The 18,369-nt window shown below is 56.5% G+C and overlaps 2 protein-coding genes across 2 annotated transcripts in view; one reads left to right on the top strand and one right to left on the bottom strand.

Annotated features, from left to right (window-relative positions):
* C7H4orf48 (chromosome 7 C4orf48 homolog) overlaps window positions 1-843 on the bottom strand; it is a 21,587-nt gene extending 20,744 nt beyond the window's left edge. The window contains exon 1 of the mRNA XM_044946300.1: window positions 169-843. The gene's annotated coding sequence lies outside the window, so the exon portion shown is untranslated. The remainder of the gene's footprint in view (window positions 1-168) is intronic.
* The window catches only part of NELFA (negative elongation factor complex member A), an 18,697-nt gene extending 328 nt beyond the window's left edge, over window positions 1-18,369 (top strand). Inside the window, exons 2-11 of the mRNA XM_025290527.2 lie at window positions 12,578-12,749; window positions 13,847-14,008; window positions 14,831-14,920; window positions 15,536-15,666; window positions 15,745-15,814; window positions 15,947-16,035; window positions 16,551-16,662; window positions 16,812-17,092; window positions 17,166-17,265; window positions 17,714-18,369. Of these exons, the coding sequence (XP_025146312.1) occupies window positions 12,578-12,749; window positions 13,847-14,008; window positions 14,831-14,920; window positions 15,536-15,666; window positions 15,745-15,814; window positions 15,947-16,035; window positions 16,551-16,662; window positions 16,812-17,092; window positions 17,166-17,265; window positions 17,714-17,898 (1,392 nt within the window). The 3' untranslated portion in view covers window positions 17,899-18,369. The remainder of the gene's footprint in view (window positions 1-12,577; window positions 12,750-13,846; window positions 14,009-14,830; window positions 14,921-15,535; window positions 15,667-15,744; window positions 15,815-15,946; window positions 16,036-16,550; window positions 16,663-16,811; window positions 17,093-17,165; window positions 17,266-17,713) is intronic.

The following is an 18,369-nucleotide window of genomic DNA, read 5'->3' as shown; positions in this document are numbered from 1 at the left end:
CGCGGCGCTCGCGGCCCCCTCGCGCGCAGCCGCCTCTCCCCTCCGCTCGCGCCCCTCGTACCCTCTGCCGCCCGGGCCGCGCCCCCTCCTCGGCCCTCCCCGCGCTGGAGGGGCTCGGGCGCCGGCCTCGCTCCCTCAGCTTCTGGGGTCTCCGCCCGGTTGGGTCACCTGGCGCTCCGGGGTCTTGCCACGCGCTCGCGTTTTTCGCCTCGTTCTCGTCAGTGGGTCTGTCCTCTTTTTTTTTTTCTCCTTAACGGTACATTATGTCACTTTTTGCGCAAAATAAGGAGTTTTTCAACACGGTGAGGCACTGTCCTCGTTCACGCGCGCTCCGGCTCCCGGCTCCGCGCCTCTGCCGCTCTCGTAGTTCGCGGGGGTTTCCTGCCCCGTCGTGCGCGGGACGTCTGGCGCGTCCAGTCACTGCAGTCGCTCAGGCGTGTCCGGCTCTTGGCGACCCCATGGACTGCAGCACCCAGGCCTCCCCGGCCATCACCAGCTCCGGGAGTTTACTCGGACTCGTAGGTGATGCCATGCAGCCGTCTCGTCCTCTGTCGTCCCCTCTCCTCCTGCCCCCGGTCCCTCCCAGCATCAGGGGCTCTTCCCGAGAGTCAGGTCTTCGCATGAGGGGCCACAGTATCGGAGCCTCAGCATCTGCCGTGCGCAGGAGTGCACAGTGGTCGGCTGACCGAGCCGCACGGCAACCCGCCCGTGCCCCTCACGCTGCTTAGGGAGCAGCAGGCTGCGTCCGGAGCCCCCGCCCCTGCGCCCGCTGCCGGGGGAGGGGACCGCCTCCCCGCCCCGCTTTGCGACGTGTCAGTCGGCTGTGCCTTTTCCAGCCGTCCACTGGGGTTTCCCCTGCTTTGAGCTGGACGTCACGGTGTGGTGTCGGGTGTTTTGTGTGAGGGGTGTGGGTGTGTCTGTCTGCTTCCGGGGACACCTTTGACAAAGGCATCCGGCAGGCGGCCCCCGCCGTGGTTTAATTTTCACCGCCGGATGGCATTCCGTTCCCTTAGTATGCGTGTGGTTGAGCACCTTTTCCCATGTTGGTTCAGTGTTCTTTTTTGTGAATTGTCCGTCCAAAAGTTGTTTTCCTCATTGTGGTTTTTTTTTCATTGTCTTGTAGGAGCTTTTGAAAGTTTATTTATGCGTTGGTGCAGCAGGTAGCTGGTAGGATCTTAGTTCCCTTCTTCCTGCAGTGGAAGCTTGGAGTCCTAACCACACCCACAGGGAGTCCCACTTTGTAGGAGTTTTTTTAAAACATAAATTTTGAATAGTAATCTTTTTTCCCACTTATTTATGTTACAAATGTCTTCCAGTTGTGTCTTGACCTAGCTTTCTTCGCAGAGTCTTTGGATCCTAGAAGCTCTTAGCTGTAACTAGGCAGCTGTACTTCTCCTAGGATATGCTTGTGGGGGGGGCTCCCTGATGTCTGGTTTTGCCTTTCACTTCTGCAAAGCATTTCTTTGGTGCAGAGCCCTCCAGGAACCTGGCCTAGGGTGGGTGGAAGTTTGCACCACCACCCCACCCTCCACCAACCTATTTATTAACCATACTTGTCCTGAGTTCATGGCCAAACTTTAAGAAAAAGCGATTTGGGGCTTAGGCCATTTTGCCATCTAAGCCTGGCCACAAAGTTTGCCCTTGAGCAGGTCTTAGTAATTAATGATCTTGAGGGAAGTGACAGAAGGCAGGAGCAAAGGAAAAGCAGTCAAGGGACTGTTGTTCAGTCACGCAGTTGTATCCGACTTTTTGCAACCCCATGGACTGCAGCACACCAGGCCTCCCTGTCCCTCACTATCTCCCAGAGCTTGCTCAAACTCATGACCATGGAGTCTGTGATGCCATCCAACCATCATCCTCTGTCATCCTCTTCTCCCGCCTTCAGTCCTTCCCAGCATTAGGGTCTTTTCCAATGAGTCAGTTCTTCACATCAGGTGGCCAAAGTATTGGAGTTTCAGCTTCATCATCAATCCTTCCAATGAATATTCAGGACTGATTTCCTTTAGGATGGACTGATTTGATCTTCTTGCTGTCCAAGGGACTCTCAAGAGTCTGGTCCAGCACCACAGTTCAAAAGCATCAATTCTTTGTTACTCAGCTTTCTTTATGATCCAACTCTCACATCCATACATGACCACTGGGAAAACCATAGTCTTGACTGTATGGACCCTTGTCAGCAAAGTAATGTCTCTGCAGTCAAGAAAGCGTAGTTGCCATAAAACACACTCCTAGTTCTTCCTCAAGGGCTATTCATAACAATCTGATACCTGTCTTTGAGTTCTGCAAGAACTAAGGCCCCCACCCAGGTAGAGGATGGAGTGGTAATCTTGACACCTGGGACTCAGTCAGCTAAAGGTTGCCCTTTCATGAATATGCAGGCAGCCTCGCTTAGGGTAGCTTTCTCCTCACTTGCTGCAAGTGATGAATCCCTCCTTTCCCACCGTTTAGCTTGGTTGTGTCTTTTGGCTCAGTGCCAACCAGGAAGTGACCCGGTTTTGTTAGCAGTTGTGGGAAGGGTGAACGTGAACGAATGTTGAATTTACCGAATGTTTTTAATGTCTGTTGGCATATTGGTTGCCACATTTACAAAGTAGCATTAATTGCTAGCCAGCCTAGCTTCCGTGAGGTAAACCTAACTTGGTCATTTTATGTGTAGGACTGTGTCATCCTGATGGGCTTCCCAGGTGGTGCAGTGGTGAAGAACCCGCCTGCCAGAACAGGAGACACTAGAGATGTGGGTTTGATCCCTGGGTCGGGAAGATCCCCTGGAGAAGGAAACGGCAACCCACTCCAGTGTTTTTGCCTGGAGAACCCCATGGGCAGAGGAGCCTGGCGGGCTGCAGTCCACGGGGTTGCAAAGAGTCGGACGTGACTGAGCGCACGTGCAGCGCCGTGCTTGTTGTCCTGACGTTTCGTGTAGGGATTTTGTGTCTGTGTTCATGAGTGAGATTAACTCTAGTTTTACTTGCCTGGGCGGTCTTCGTTAGATACTGGTATTGAATTTCTTTATAAACGCGGTGGTAATACGGCTTCTGTTTTCCTCTCTTTTAGAAATTTTGTTTAATAGTGGAATTATTTCTTCCTAAATGTTTGGTAGAACTTAAGTAATAAGCCAGCTAGGGGACTGGATTTTCCCTGTGGGAAGATATTTGAGTATTGATGTTTGGTTTGATGTTCTTCTTAACTTTTCTGGGTGCTGTATATTTTCTAGTGGTTTGGCAGTTTGTATTGAAACTGCAGCCTTGTTAGCATACAGTGGATGACAGCCCTTTTTCATCTTGGAATGTGAGAAGCATGCGCCCTGGGGTTTCCTCCCCCTGGTTTCCCCCGGGATTTATCTCAGCAGATGTTTGTCAGCCTCAGGAGACTTTGCCAAGTATCACCTTTTGACTTTGTTCATTGTTCTGTTATCTGTTCATTTTCTGTTCGCTCATCTTGGTTATTTCTTTATTTTTAAGGTTTGTTTACTTACGCATTTTATTTTTCGGCTGTGGTGGGTCTTGTTGCTGCGCTCGGGCTTTTTCTGGCTGCGTGGAGAGGCGGCTCCTCTCCAGTGTGGCGCGTGGGCGCCCACTGCAGGGCCCTTCTCTTGTGTGGCCCATGGGCTCCGTCACCCTTCAGCGTGAGGGGTCTTCCTGGACCAGGGATCAAGCTGGTGTCCGCTGTGTTGCAAGGTGGGTTCTTAACCACTCGACCCCAGAGGAGCCCATGTTCACTAATTCTTGTACTTTAATTATTTTCTTCCTTTGTTTGGTATTTATGTTGTTCCTTTTCTGATCTCTTAATGTAGATATTGATCTCATTTTCCTTTTCTAAAATATTCATATTAAGTCAGGTTTTCTTCTCTTACGTCTTTAGCTGTGTCCTACAAATGTTGATAGTGTTATCATTACCAAGGCACACTATTTTGTAATTTCTATGATGATTTCCTCACTGACGTCTTTGTAATTTAAAATGTTTTTTAATTTTTGTACATTAGAGGGAGAGAGGTTTTACTTATGTTTTTACTAGTAATTTCTAGCTGGGATGAGTGCTTGTCAGAGAATATAGTCTGTTATTTCAGTCATTTGAAATGTAAGAGTTGCTTAATGGCAAAATATACGGTCAGTTTTCATAAGCATGGCAAGTGAGTTTGAGAAGCATTTTTTTCATCTAGTGTTGCAACCCATTGCCCAGTATATATTCAGTAGGTCAAATTTGTTTAATCGTCTGTATCAATGTGTATGCTTATCTCTGTTACGATTATACCTTTGTTTTTTTATCAGCTTCTGCTTTCTGCACTGTGAAGCCGTGTTACTAGGTGTGCACAAGTTGAGCACTGTAACTCTTGCCTTGTGAATGGACAACAGATCCTTGTGTGAAGGTCTCTGTAGCTGGCAATGTAGTGTCTGTGTTTTTTGGTCCAGCATTGATAGAAGTATACCAGCTTTCTTTGGTTGATTCCTCTGTAGTTTATTCTTGGAGTTTGCCTGTCATTACAAGAAATTATAATGAAAAATTTACTTAGCTAGATTGAAAGAACTAGGCCTTTCTGGATAATTTACTTTTCTGAAAGGCATTTTTATTTATATATTTAGTGTTAAACTTTTTATTCCAAAACATCCTAATTTACTTAGCTATCTTAGTTACTTTTCTTCAGTTATGTGAGGGTCTGATACCTTAGGGGACAGCTTTCTGTTCTTTTTTATGTGGGACCATAGATGAAGGGACACCAGGTAGCTGGGCTGCGTGTGCTCCACCCTGATGGCAGAAAGGGAAGAGACACTGAAGAACCTCTTGATGAATGTGGAAGAGGAAACTGAAAAGGCTGGCTTAAAACTCGGCATTCAAAACGCCAAGATCATGGTATCTGATCCCATCATTTCCTGACAGATGGATGGGGGAACATTGGAAGCAGGGATAGATTCTACTTTCCTGGGTCCAGACCCAGTGTGGACTATGATTACAGTCATGAAATTAAAAGACACTTGCTCCTTGGAAGGAAAGCAGTGACAAACCTAGACAACGTATTAAAAAGAAAAGACATCACTTTGCTAAGAAAGGTCCCTCTAGTCAAGGCTATGGCTTTCCCAGTGGTCATGTATGGATGTGAGAGTTGGACTATAAAGAAAGCTGAGCGCAAAAGAATTGATGCTTTTGAACTGTGGTGCTGGAGAAGACTCTTGAGAGTCCCTTGGACTGCAAGGAGATCCAACCAGTCCATCCTAAAGGAGATCAGTCCTGGGTGTTCACTGGAAAGATTGATGCTGAAGCTCCAATACTTTGGCCACCTGGTGTGAAGAGCCGATTCACTGGAAAAGACTGATGCTAGGAAAGACTGAAAGAGAAGGAAGAAGCAGGCGGCAGAGATGAGATGGTTCAATAGCATCACCACCTCAGTGGACATGGGTTTGAGCAAACTCTGGGACATGGTGAGGGACAGGGAGGCCTGGCGTGCTGCAGTCCTTGAGTTTGCCAAGAGTCAGACATGACTGAGCCCCTGAACAGCAGCATGTGTCCCACGCTGGGTCAGGGTTCTCCAGAGAAACAGGGCCGACAGGACGCCCGTGTGCGCCGTGTGTGCGCTCTGTGCTCAGCTCAGTGTCCGACTCCCTGCGGCCCCACCGACTGCAGCCCGCCAGGCTCCTCTATCCGTGGGATTCTCCAGCAAGAATCCTGGAGTGGGTTGCCATGCCCCACTCCAGGGGATCTTCCCAACCCAGAGATTGAACCCCGAGTTTCCTGCCTCTCTTGCATTGCAGGCAGATTCTTTACCATGGATCCATCAGGGAAGCCTTATGTGTACCTATATATGCCACGTAGAGGGGGAGAGAGAAAGAGGTCCTGGCTTTATTAAAAGGAATTGGCTTATGACAGCCTCCTGAAAAGGCCCAGGATCTGCAGCCAGCAAGTTTGAGACCAGTCTGAAAAACCAGCAGGCCAGAGAAGGGCCAGTATCTCAGTAAAGTCCCAGGGTTGGGAAAGATCAGTCTCAGCTTAGTAGTCAGGCTGGAGGAGTTCGATCTACTAGCCTGTCTGCTCTGTTCAGGTCTTCAGTTGATTGAATGAGGGGCAGCCACGTGGGGAGGGCGGTCCGCCTCACTCCCTGCAATTCCGGGGTTGATCTGATATAGGCACACCCTCAGACACATCCAGAACAGCTTTGGACCCCTTGGCCCAGGCCTGTGAGTGTAAACATTATATGCAGCATCTGCTCCAGCTTGTGTTTCTTAATGAAATCTTCAAACCATTCCACGTGTTTTGTGATGTATCTGTTTCTCTTTAAAGCTAAGTAAACCAAATAGGAAAAGGAGTATGTCAAGGCTATATATTGTCACCCTGCTTATTTAACTTCTATGCAGAGTACATCATGAGAAACGCTGGGCTGGAAGAAGCACAAGCTGGAATCAAAATTGCTGGGAGAAATATCAATAACCTCAGATATGCAGATGACACCACCCTTATGGCAGAAAGTGAAGAGGAACTAAAAAGCCTCTTGATGAAAGTGAAAGAGGAGAGAGAAAAAGTTGGCTTAAAGCTCAACATTCACAAAACTAAGATCATGGCATCTGGTCCCATCACTTCGTGGGAAATAGATGGGGAAACAGTGGAAACAGTGTCAGACTTTATTTTGGGGGTTCCAAAATCACTGCAGATGGTGACTGCAGCCATGAAATTAAAAGACGCTTACTCCTTGGAAGAAAAATTATGACCAACCTAGATAGCATATTCAAAAGCAGACATTACTGTGCCAACAAAGGTCCATCTAGTCAAGGCTATGGTTTCTCCTGTGGTCATGTATGGATGTGAGAGTTGGACTGTGAAGAAGGCTGAGCGCCGAAGAATTGATGCTTTTGAACTGTGGTGTTGGAGGAGACTCTTGAGAGTCCCTTGGACTGCAAGGAGATCCAACCAGTCCATCCTAAAGGAGACCAGTCCTGGGATTTCTTTGGAAGGACTGATGCTGAAGCTGAAACTCCAATACTTAGGCCACCTCATGCAAAGAGTTGACTCATTGGAAAAGACTCTGATGCTGGGAGGGATTGGAGGCAGGAGGAGAAGGGGACGCCAGAGGATGAGATGGCTGGATGGCATCACCGACTCGATGGACATGAGTTTGGGTGAACTCTGGGAGTTGGTGATGGACAGGGAGGCCTGGCGTGCTGCGATTCATGGGGTCATGAAGAATCAGACACGACTGAGTGACTGAACTGAACTGAATCAAGAGTTCTTAACTAATGCCAGGGAGGTAGAAAAGGTAGTCTGATAACCCAGTATTTTAGGTTTATTCATTGAAGTGGGTACAGAAGTGATTTAGGGCCCCTTCCTCTAAGAATTTTGAAATTGGTTCAGGAAGTCAGAAAGACGTCAGGAGGCAGTGTCCATAGGTGTCTGGCTAACTGCCAAGTGTCAAAAAGCATAAATACTGACTTCATGATGTTTTAGCTGAATTTGAAAGGGCTTTGAGGAAACGAGATGCTCTGCTAATAAAACCAGGGATGGCTCTTGTCTGAGCCCTTATCATTGCCACCATAGGAGATTTGAGGGATGGTTTTAGGGATGACTGATATAATGCTTTAAATCGTAAAGTTATCCCGCTTGCAAGACTTCCGTGGGATCCCTGTAATCCCCGACAGGGTCAGCTGTGGTTCGTCGCCTGGGAAACCAGGCCAGACGCCCAGTGAAGGAGAGACTGTTCTGCCCACACGCGCACCACCGCTGACTGCAGCCAGGATGCGTTTTGGGGAAGACGTTTTGTAAAAGGGATCCTCCAGAGTCCGCTGGGCTTCCTGAAACTGCGCTTGTCTTTCCCCTGATGATCGGGAGCAGGTGTCGCTCCGGACCTGGCCTGTCGCCCGGGGCCTGTCCTTGCTGTGGCCGCAGTCGGCTGTGAGGCTCCCCTCCGTGTGCTCTGCAGCCACTTCGGTGTTTTCTGACGGCTTCTTCCTCTCTTGGGATCTGGGCAGCCTCTGAGTTACCGTCTCTTCCTTCTCCTATTGTTAAGCTGATTTACTGCCAAAAATAAATAAGTTAAGAAGATTTTTTAACTTTACATTCCCATTTCCCTCCATAGTCTCATCAGTTCACTTCTCTCTCACCCCCATTCCTACTCGCACTTCCCCCACAGGCAGCAGCTTTCCCTGTTCTTCTTGTGCAGACATTTTAAAAAATTGATCCTGCAAAGTCTGTTGGGCTTCCTGAAATTATGTCTTTCAACATGTGTATTGTTTTTAGGGACTTTTTCGCAGTCTAAGTGCAGCTGATGTAAACGTGGTTTTTGATCTGGCTTTCACTCGGCAGCAGCGTTGCAGACCCACGTGTGTGTGATGTGTGTGAGCGGCTCGTAACTTCCTGCTGACGGGCGTCCTCCGGAGCGGACACGTTCCACGTGTGCACTGTGGCCGACTCTAGAGGCAGAGCCCGGGGCGGACGGCCAGGTTTGGTGGCGGAAACCGCCAGACTGCTTTCCGAGGCATTGGTCTCATTTATTTCACTGTCCCGCTTGGCGCGTGAAGGCCGTGAGTAGATTTCAGATTCAGTTTTTCTGTCGTCCCTAACGATGTTGAGCATGTCTGGCAGAGTGTTCAAACTGAAGAGAGGTGGCATCTATTTTTAAATGATTTAAATTAATTGTCTTCTGTAGCTCGCTCAGCTTTTTTGCACAAAACCTATTTTTAATATTCATCCATGTTGCTGTTCATCTAATCCAGGGGTTGACAGACTGAGGCCTGCGACTTGTTTTCTGTGTGATCTTTGAACAGACTGTTTTGAACCTTATTAAAGGGTTGGTTAAAAAAGACAGCAGAGCCTGGGTGGCCCCAAGGCCTCAGGCAGTCCCTGTCCAGCTGGCCACTGTCACCGCTGTGCGTCGCCCTCCAGCCCAGGTGGCGACAGGCCGAGACCCGGGGCTCCTTAGTTACCATGCATGCCTGGCTGCAGCTGCAGAGGCGGCGAGGCGCACCTCTGCTCGGTGCCCCACCCGGCTGTGCGCCGAGCCTGCCTCTGGAAAGCTGCTGGCGGGAGGCGCCGCCTTGTGTGCCTTTGCGGGCCTCTGGCCACGTGTGCCCCCTTCTCTGGTGTCTGCTTTGTTCGTTGCCCCTTAGTAACGCCCGCCTGTGTTTCTGCCGTCCTGTTGTGGGTCGGCGGGGGCTCTTTGTGCATTTTGACGTTAAACGCTGCTGGGTTTGAACGTTACAAATCTGCCATCTTGCTACCGCCTGCTACATTTTCCTTTTGCTCATCACTTAGGCACCCGAATTAAAAGACGCTTACTCCTTGGAAGGAAAGTTATGACCAACCTAGATAGCATATTGAAAAGCAGAGACATTACTTTGCCAACAAAGGTCCATCTAGTCAAGGCTATGGTTTTTCCTGTGGTCATGTATGGATGTGAGAGTTGGACTGTGAAGAAGGCTGAGCACTGAAGAATTGATGCTCCGGCGAGGGCCGCGGGCCTGTGCCGCCAGCCCTTCTCCGCCCGCCTGTGCTCCTGGGGCCGAAGTGGCCCCTGCCCCGCCCTCCCCCACGGGGAACTGTCTGCTTCTGCGTTTATTTTACACTTCTTTTATGTTGAATGAGGGCGAGTATCCTTTGCAATTTTAAGAGTTTTAAATCATTTTTCTAATGGTAAAGTTTTAAAAATTGGCATGTAGAATCAGTCTCTTTGTTTGTTCTTTATGTATAGTAGAGACATCTATACAATATAACACGTGTGTGTGTGTTTAATTAATTGCCTGTGATAGGAGTTACAAATTTTTTCCACTCAGTGTGACATTCCTCTTGATTTCATTTATGGGATTGGATTTTTTTGTGTAATATTTCATAGAAAAAATACTTAAGTGGTAAACTTCAAGCTCTTGTCTTTTATGGCTCCTCAGTTTAGAATCGTAACTCCCGAGGACTTGCCCTCACCAGTCACACAAAAGAGAGACTTCTATGGTCCTTCCAGGGCCTTTATGTCTCATTTCTGAAATTGAAATGCGATTCGTTTGAAGTTTATCTGGGAATGCAGTGAGAGGTGAGGGCCGTGTCTAGCCCACGTGGCATTTGTAACTGCGGCGTCTGGCAGGACCGACCTTTCTCGCCTTAGCTGCTTTTACAACTTCTTACTTGTACTGCTTTTCTCACAGGAAGGTAGAATCAGACTGTAGTTTTGTGAAGGAAATATTCCTGCAGCTTGAGTGGGGCCCCCCGGACTTAGAGGTTACTGAAGGACAGCGCCCATCCATACGGTACTGGGGGCACCACGCACTTCGTCTCTGTTGTCCATTCCGGCTCTGGGGGCTCCTGGCCATTGGAGGGTGTTCTTAGACATTGCGTGATGCCTTAAGTCTATTTCTTGGTACGGTCTTCTTATTGCTTTTGTTACCTCCTGTTGTCTTGCCGTGTCTAAACTCATTTCTCTGCTTTATCTCCTCATTTTGTAGAGTTTAAAAGTTCTTGGCACTGTAAGCAGTCAGAGACGCCGTGTGCTCGGTGGGGGCGCACCCCGTGGACACTGGTGTTTTCCGCCCTTTGCTCTTCCCGTGTGACTCTGGCTGCCCCTCTCCTGGTTCCTCCCTGACTGTGACTCCGCTCGACTGAAGCAGGCGCTCGCGAGTGTGGCTCTTCCAGGAGCTCCGTGTCGGGGGGCCGGGCCGAGGACTGTCCTTGCCCCTGCCGGCTTCCTCTCCACAGAGCCCAGCTCTGTCGCCCAGAACTGACACCTGGGCACGTGACGCGCAGCCAGGCCGGGGACATGCCGCCTCCAGGCGGGAGCCCAGGTGTGCCGCCAGTTTTGGGGACGGCTGCGGGCTCTGGCTCCGCTGCAGCCCCCTGTTCTTTGCTCATAGTTTTTCAGACTGAGATACTCAGGTTAGATTCACTCTTGAAACGCATAGACCAGTGGTTCGGGCGCCTCACAACGCTGTCTGAGACCAGAACACTTGTGCCGCCTGGAGGAGCGACGCCGAGCTCGCCGGCAGTCTGTCCCCGCGCCACCTGCAGCCCTGGGACTGCCGTCCGCCGCCCGCGCCTGCGGGGTAACCTGTCCTGGTGCGTCACCTGCGCAGAGCCGCGCGGCGTGTGCGCTCAAGTCTGGCTGCCTTCACAGAGCTTCCGTGGCTCGCCCGTGTTACCATGTGTGTCCTTGAGCTGCCAGGCCAGTGTTCCCTTGTGCGGATGAAGCTTTCGTCAGATGATGGCCTTGGAGTCGCTGCTGCTCTGGGGGTGCTATGAAGACAGCTGTCTGCCTGCAAACTTGGGAGGACGGGTGCTCCAGTCTCCGGGTCTGGGCCCCAGCATGGAGCTGCTGGCCCTCGTGCTCCACGGGGTCTGTCTTTTTCTTTAATTTTGGTTGTGCCTTGCAGCCTGTGGGATCTTGGTTCCCCGGGCAGGGGTGAACCCGGCCCTCCACAGTGAGAGCACGGCCTCCTCGCGGGAGGCCTCCAAGGGGCCCTGTGTCGGTCTTCTTGAGGAGCGGCCAGGTGGTTCTCCAAACGCTGCGCCATGTGCCTGGCCCGCCGCCCCGGCCCCCTCTTGTGATCCTGGGCCTGGGCGCGGGGCGGCCGCCCTGCCATCCGCCCGCCTGGGTTCCGCGGTCCCGACGGTGCCCAGGGCCCAGCCTGCCTATGGAGCCCCTGGTGAGCCAGGGTGTGAGGCGGGGCGTTCTTGTTCTGCGTTTTCTAGATTTAGTTTGTCGCGGACACGTTCTTACCGTCTAACTCATTCTAGTAAGTGACAGATGAAAGTGTTTTTCATTTCATAGCTTTTGTTTTTAACGGAGGAAAGAGTGAAGCTCAGCTAAATCAAAGGGGCAGGGTAGCAGACGCCGTAATAGCCCCACCACCAGCATTAAATGAAAAAAAGGACGCTTACCGTTTAGTCACATGGTGAGAGAACACGTTTCCGGGTATTTCAGGGTGCAGCCCTTGAGAGCTGGGTCAGCTGGCCCTCGACCCTGCCCGCGGCCAGCAGGAGGGACCGGTGTCGGGCACCAAGGCCGGGCCTCGTGCTCTGAGCCCTGGACACCGGCAGGCAGCCAGGCGTGCTGAACAGGGGCTGGGCCCAGGTGGGAGGGCCCCCTGTTCCCGAGGGCCGTGCTGGGGGGTTTGGTCTGCGGGGTGGGGCCAGGGGTCGGGCGAGTCTGGCTCTGTCTGGGCCCCAAGCTGCAGGGAGTGGGGACACTCAGCCGCTGGCGGCCTGGGGAGGTGGCTGGGGCCTCAGCAGACGCAGCCACAGCCCAGGCCCAGGACCCTGTCACCGGGGCCTCGGGAGGCCGGCCTCCCCAGGTACTGCTCCGTCCCAGGAGCCCAGTTGTGGCCTCGGCCCGGGCCTCCCGGCAGCCCCTGCCCGCTCCCTGCCCGCCAGGACCGCGCTCCACTGCCTACCCTGGCCAGCTCCCGCACCTGCTGCCCCATCTGCCGGCTCCCGTTCTGCCTGCCGCGCGCTGGGAGGCCCCCTTGAGACTGGCCCCTCAGCGCCCCCTGGAGCCCCGCAGGTCTGACGCGGGCCCACGTGTGAGACGGCCAGGTGCTCAGAGGCCCAGCTCGGCGCCTGCCCTCAGACCCGCGCGGGCAGCACGGGGTGGGCCCAGACACGCGCCTGTGCTCTCTCGCAGATGAAGGGCGCGCTCACGGAGATCATCCAGCTCGCCACCCTGGACTCGGACCCCTGGGTGCTCATGGTGGCTGACATCCTGAAGTCCTTTCCTGACACCGGGGCCCTTAACCTGGATCTGGAGGAGCAGAACCCCAACGTCCAAGACATCTTAGGAGAGCTCAGAGAGAAGGGTAGGTCGGGTGTGTGGTCTGCGGGGGAGGGGGGCCTGCCCTGACAGCGCTCCTGAGGTGATTGTCGGTCTCCCCCTCCCCGGCTTGGGCGCCGTGGTGACCTGTCCTCGCCCCACACAGCCCTCCCCTCAGCTCCGGGCGGGCTGTACCCCGGAGCCTGGGTGCTCCCTGGCACCGGCTGGCCGCTTCTGAGCGCGTGCTGAAAACACCTGCAACGCATCTGTTTAGAACACGAACTCCAAACCACTTATGCACTGCTTGCAAACAGACAGGGGAGCACGTGGAGGCGGGAGGCCTGTCCCTCCCCGAAGCCTCTAGTTTGGAGAACTAGCACCGCAGCCCCGGGAAGGCAGGCCCGCGCCCCGGGGCTGCTGCAGGGCCGGCAGCCTGGGCGTCCGGGGTGGCTGCCCGCGCCTGCTCCCAGCCCTGAGGTGGCCGCTCCCACTCTGCAGCCTTGCGCTCGCTCAGTGGCCGCCCCAGAGCACCGGAGCCCACACCCGGGTGTCTGTGTCCCAGGGACCAGCTCGTCCAGGCCTCCCGGGTGTGCGCCCGGGGGGGAGGGGCCCACTCTGTCTGTAGCCCTGGGGAGATTTGGAGTGCTCCCCCGGGGCCGGGAGCATGGGGCCGTCTGCTTTCTGCTTTCCCTGGGCCTTGCTCTTGAGCTCTCGGCCCCAGCTTACACACGGGCCAGGACACGGGCCTGGGTGCTGCTCCCGGGGGCCAGGGGCCAGCAGGGCCCAGGAGCGTCCCCCAACGGGGTGGGCGGGGGGAGACCCGGGACGGCCGCGGGCGCCCTCTGCTTGCTCTGGGCGTGCACGGAGCGCCGTCCAGACACAGCCATGAGGACGCCAGCTGTGCTGGGCCAGGGGCTCTGGCCTTCAAGCCGCTCCCAGGGGATTCTGGTGCCCTTGGGCCCAGGTCGGTGGCCCTGACTGCTGGGTGAGGGCAGGCGTGCGGTCAGCGGGTACTTGTTCTCTGTTTTGAGTTCAAAGCAGAAGCTCCATGAACATAAATAGGAAACTGCGCCTCTACATTGGCTGTGGAAATGGGGCCTGCGTGTGGAGGTGCACCTCCTGACACGCCGGCTCTCCGAGCAGTGAACGAGTGTGAGGCGTCCGCCATGCTCCCGCTGGAGTGCCAGTACCTGAACAAAAACGCCCTGACGACACTCGCGGGCCCCCTCACCCCCCCGGTGAAGCACTTTCAGCTGAAACGGAAGCCGAAGAGCGCCACGCTGAGGGCCGAGCTGCTGCAAAAGTGTGAGTGCCGGGCCTCTGTCTGCCCGGGGCTGGGGGTACCCAGGGCCTCTGTCCGCCCGGGGCTGGGGGTACCCGGGGCCTCTGTCCGCCCGGGGCTGCGGCCAGCCTGCGCAGCCAGGCCTGGGAGGTCCTGCAGGCTTTGGGAGACTGGCTGCTGGCAAACCACGCCTTTTGTCCCATGTCAGTAGTTTTTGTTCTGAAGTTTCCTTCAGGTTTTACGGTTCCTAATTATCTTTTAAAGACAGTGTCCTACATCGTTTTTTCTATTAGAAATTCATTGATTGCTGTGCTAAACTGCATGTTCTAAAAATCTCCTGTAGAAACTTGCTAGTTTTCAGGTGAAAGTATTTATAATCTTTGTTCCAAAAATGATGTCTGAACCAGCTGAATCACCCAGGTGATGAGACAGTTACTCCCTTGACTGTTCTGGAGTTGCAAATGGCCTGAATTTGACTATAAAGATGTTTGGTCATTTTCTTAAACGTTTCCATAAGTAGCAGCTATAAAATGTACGTAGAAGGTGCTTGTTGGAAAAGAGGCTAGGATATTGATTCTTTCAACCGATAGCAGACTTCATTTTAAGTGGTTCTGGTATTGGTGTCAATAAGTGTGTAAGTGGCCTGTTTTCAAAGAATCAGATAAAGCACCGCCACCATGGCTCCCCTGGACAGCATCCAGGGTCCGCAGTGGTCTGCAGCCTTGTGGAGCTGGGGCCTCGACCCCGCTCCCCAACCAGGGAGGAGCCCCCGCTGTCCGCTCCCCTGTGAGCCCACGGTCAGAGGCGCTGCCCTTGGGAGCGCTGACACAGCACTTGTCTTCCAGCCACCGAGACAGCCCAGCAGCTCAAGAGGAGCGCGGGCGTGCCCTTCCACGCCAAAGGCCGGGGGCTGCTCCGCAAGATGGACACCACGAGTAAGGCCACCACCCAGGGCGGGGGGTCTGGGAAGGCGCGGCCGTCTGCAGCCGACAGGGCCCTGCCGTGTGGACTGGGGGGCTCTTCCGCCCTGCCGAGGAGGGACCTGGCTGGCCCGGGACGGCCCGGCTTCTCCGTGCGAAGCTCCGACGGCCCCCTGGCCTACCTCGGGGCTGGAGCTCCCCCTGTGCTGTCTGCCTGGCCCGGCTGGGCCTAGCCCATAGGCGGGGGCCGGAGAGGGCAGTAGCCGTGCTGCAGGGGGCCCGCCCCGCCCCCTGGGGCCCCGTCTTCCTCTCCAGCCCAGGCTGGGCCTGACCTCCACAGGGGCTCGGGGGCTCCCCGCTGCCCGCTGGGCCTGCTGAGGACCCGCGAGCACTGGTGTCCGCTGATGGGTGCTGGGCCGGGCCCAGCGGCGGGAAGGCACCGTCCCTCGTGCGTCAGGGACCCCGCGGGGGATGGGGGCGGTGCTGGTGCAGCTGGGACGGCCCCGCCTTGGGGTCTGCATGCCCCCTGCCCTCACGGATACCTAGGACCCTGGGGGCATGGAGGAGGGTGCGGGGACTCACCGGGCAGCGCCTGAAGCCCCTAACAGCCGCCGCCGCCCCCCCCCCAAGCTCCACTCAAAGGCATCCCGAAGCAGGCACCCTTCAGGAGCCCCACCGCCCCCAGTGTCTTCAGCCCCGCCGGGAACCGCACGCCCATCCCACCGTCCAGGACGCCCCTGCGGAAGGAGAGGGGTGTGAAGGTGGGCACAGGCCCCACGCGGCCCCGGGCTGGCCTGGTGCGCCTTCGCCAAGGCTGAGGGGCTTCTGTTTGTCTGCAGCTCCTGGACATCTCCGAGCTGGATGTGGTTGGTGCCGGCCGGGAGGCCAAGAGGCGCAGGAGGGCCCTGGGTGCGTACTCGGCCGCCTGTGCCCACAGGCGGCCTCGTCTCCTGAGACCGGCCCGGCTGCCCCTTGAGGCAGCCGTGTCTTTGGGGGCCCATCGCCCCGGCTGGGGGTGCTGAGGCCATGCTCTGCCCGCAGACACGGAGGCGGTGGAGAAGCCTGCCAAGGAGGAGACGGTCGTGGAGAATGCCACCCCCGACTACGCGGCCGGCCTGGTGTCCACGCAGGTAGGGCTGCGGGCCCTGGGTGGCGGAGCGGGTTCCCTGTCCTAGCGTTAGCCGCTGGGGCGTGTCCACGGGGACACACGCAGGAGATTGGGGGCCTAGGGGGCCCTGGTTGGACACTGGCACAGAGCGGGGGGCTCCTTGGCGTCCCCTCAGTCCCGCGGCACGGCCAGTTAGCCTCACAGGAGGGCGTCCCTGCGCCGAGGCCCCCCTGTTGTGGGGGCCGCACAGGCGGGCACCGGGTGTCACCTTGTCCGTCAGTCTCCTCCGTGGAGCGTTGCAGAGCTGTGTGTTCTCACGGTCTTAAAGGTCTGGGTTTATCACATGCTTGTGGTAAGAAAAGCATCATTGGATTCTTTACTCAAAGATGGCTCGTTTGAGGGGCGGGGGGTGTCCCTGACCAGACGGGACGGCCCGGCCAGGCCCCCAGCCCACGGGGAGGCTCCAGGCTGGGGGTCAGGCCCTGAGGGGTCAGGGCCCAGGGCTCCTCTGGGAGGAACGTGGCCTCTGTGTTCCAGAAACTCGGGTCTCTGAATAGTGAGCCCGCGCTGCCCTCCACGAGCTACCTGCCGGCGACGCCCAGCGTGGTCCCGGCCTCATCCTACGTTCCCAGCTCCGAGACGCCGCCAGGTGAGCGGCCCGCCGCCCTTCCCCGGGACCTGCGGCTCGCTTTGGGGGCAGGGGGCCGGGCCGTGGACCAGAGCGCGTCCACTTCTCGTTCGGGGGCTGGACGCAGAGCGGGGGATCTCGGGCCTCAGCAGGCTCCGCTCTGCTCGCAGCCCCGTCTTCGCGGGACGCCAGCCTGCAGGCCAGCCGCCCCCCCGAGGAGCCCGGCGCGCCGAGCCCAGCGCTCCCGGCGCAGTTTAAGCAGCGGGCGCCCCTGTACAACAGCGGGCCCAGCCCCGCGGCGCCCCCGCCCGCCGCGCCCCCCTCGCCCCTGACGCCCACCACGCCCCCAGCCGCCGCCCCTGCCGCCCAGACGCCTCCGGTGGCCATGGTGGCCCCCCAGGCCCAGCAGGCCCCCGCCCAGCAGCAGCCCAAAAAGAACCTGTCGCTCACGGTAGGTGGGGGGGCTGGGGTGCTGGCGGCGCCCGGGGAGGGGGTACCCAGTGCCCACACCAGCCTCCCCACAGAGGGAGCAGATGTTCGCGGCGCAGGAGATGTTCAAGACGGCCAACAAGGTCACGCGGCCAGAGAAGGCGCTCATCCTGGGCTTCATGGCGGGCTCCCGAGGTGGGTCAGGGGCGGGGCCTGGTCCTGCGGGGGCGGGGTGGAGCCGGTGGGCTGGAGGCGGGGCCTGGCCCTGCGGGGGCGGGGTGGAGGCGGGGCCTGGCCCTGCGGGGGCGGGGTGGAGGCGGGGCCTGGCCCTGCGGGGGCGGGGTGGAGGCGGGGCCTGGTCCGGCGGGGGCGGGGTGGAGCCGGTGGGCTGGAGGCGGGGCCTGGCCCTGCGGGGGCGGGGTGGAGCCGGTGGGCTGGAGGCGGGGCCTGGTCCTGCGGGGGCGGGGTGGAGCCGGTGGGCTGGAGGCGGGGCCTGGCCCGGCGGGGGCGGGGTGGAGGCGGGGCCTGGCCCGGCGGGGGCGGGGTGGAGCCGGTGGGCTGGAGGCGGGGCCTGGCCCTGCGGGGGCGGGGCCGGCCCTGTGGCCCCGGGTCCCCGCCCAGCGGCCCCCGCCCGCCCCCACAGAGAACCCGTGCCAGGAGCAGGGCGACGTGATCCAGATCAAGCTGAGCGAGCACACGGAGGACCTGCCCAAGTCGGACGGCCAGGGCAGCACCACCATGCTGGTGGACACGGTCTTCGAGATGAACTACGCCACCGGCCAGTGGACGCGCTTCAAGAAGTACAAGCCCATGGCCAACGTGTCCTAGGGCCGCCGGGCGCGTCCCCGCCCACTTACGCTTTAGATCCGGTTTCTCTGGGGCGTCCTGGACTTGTTTTCTAAATTTTAATATGGGTCCTTTTTGTGTGATTTAAGACACTTTTGGATTCAATATTACATTTTTGAATGTTAAACTTAGCCAAAAAAAAGTAACTTCTTAATCTTGGCCACAGCTCCTCCTGTTAGACTTGGGCCTTTTCTTAGTTTTTCTTAAATCCCGCTGACCTGGAGGGCTTTCCTGCTAGGGCAGCACGGGCCCCCCGCAGGGTTGAGGGACCAAAGGTGGCGCCCGCGGTGGTTGGGAGCTGGGTGGGGCCGGCCCGGGACCCAGGGTGGGCCGTGCTCACGCTCACGGGTTTTGTGTTTGCCTTTTGTACGGCTGTGAGCATGTAAGACCAGTCCTTGGGCACCTGTTTTCATTGTAAAGACGACCTAATTAAAGTTTAGCTTTTCTAAAGAA

This window comes from Bubalus bubalis, chromosome 7 (assembly GCF_019923935.1).
Source record: "Bubalus bubalis isolate 160015118507 breed Murrah chromosome 7, NDDB_SH_1, whole genome shotgun sequence".
Lineage (NCBI taxonomy): Eukaryota > Metazoa > Chordata > Mammalia > Artiodactyla > Bovidae > Bubalus > Bubalus bubalis.
Note: the sequence above shows the minus strand (reverse complement) of the source record. Positions and strands in the feature narration are given on the sequence as shown.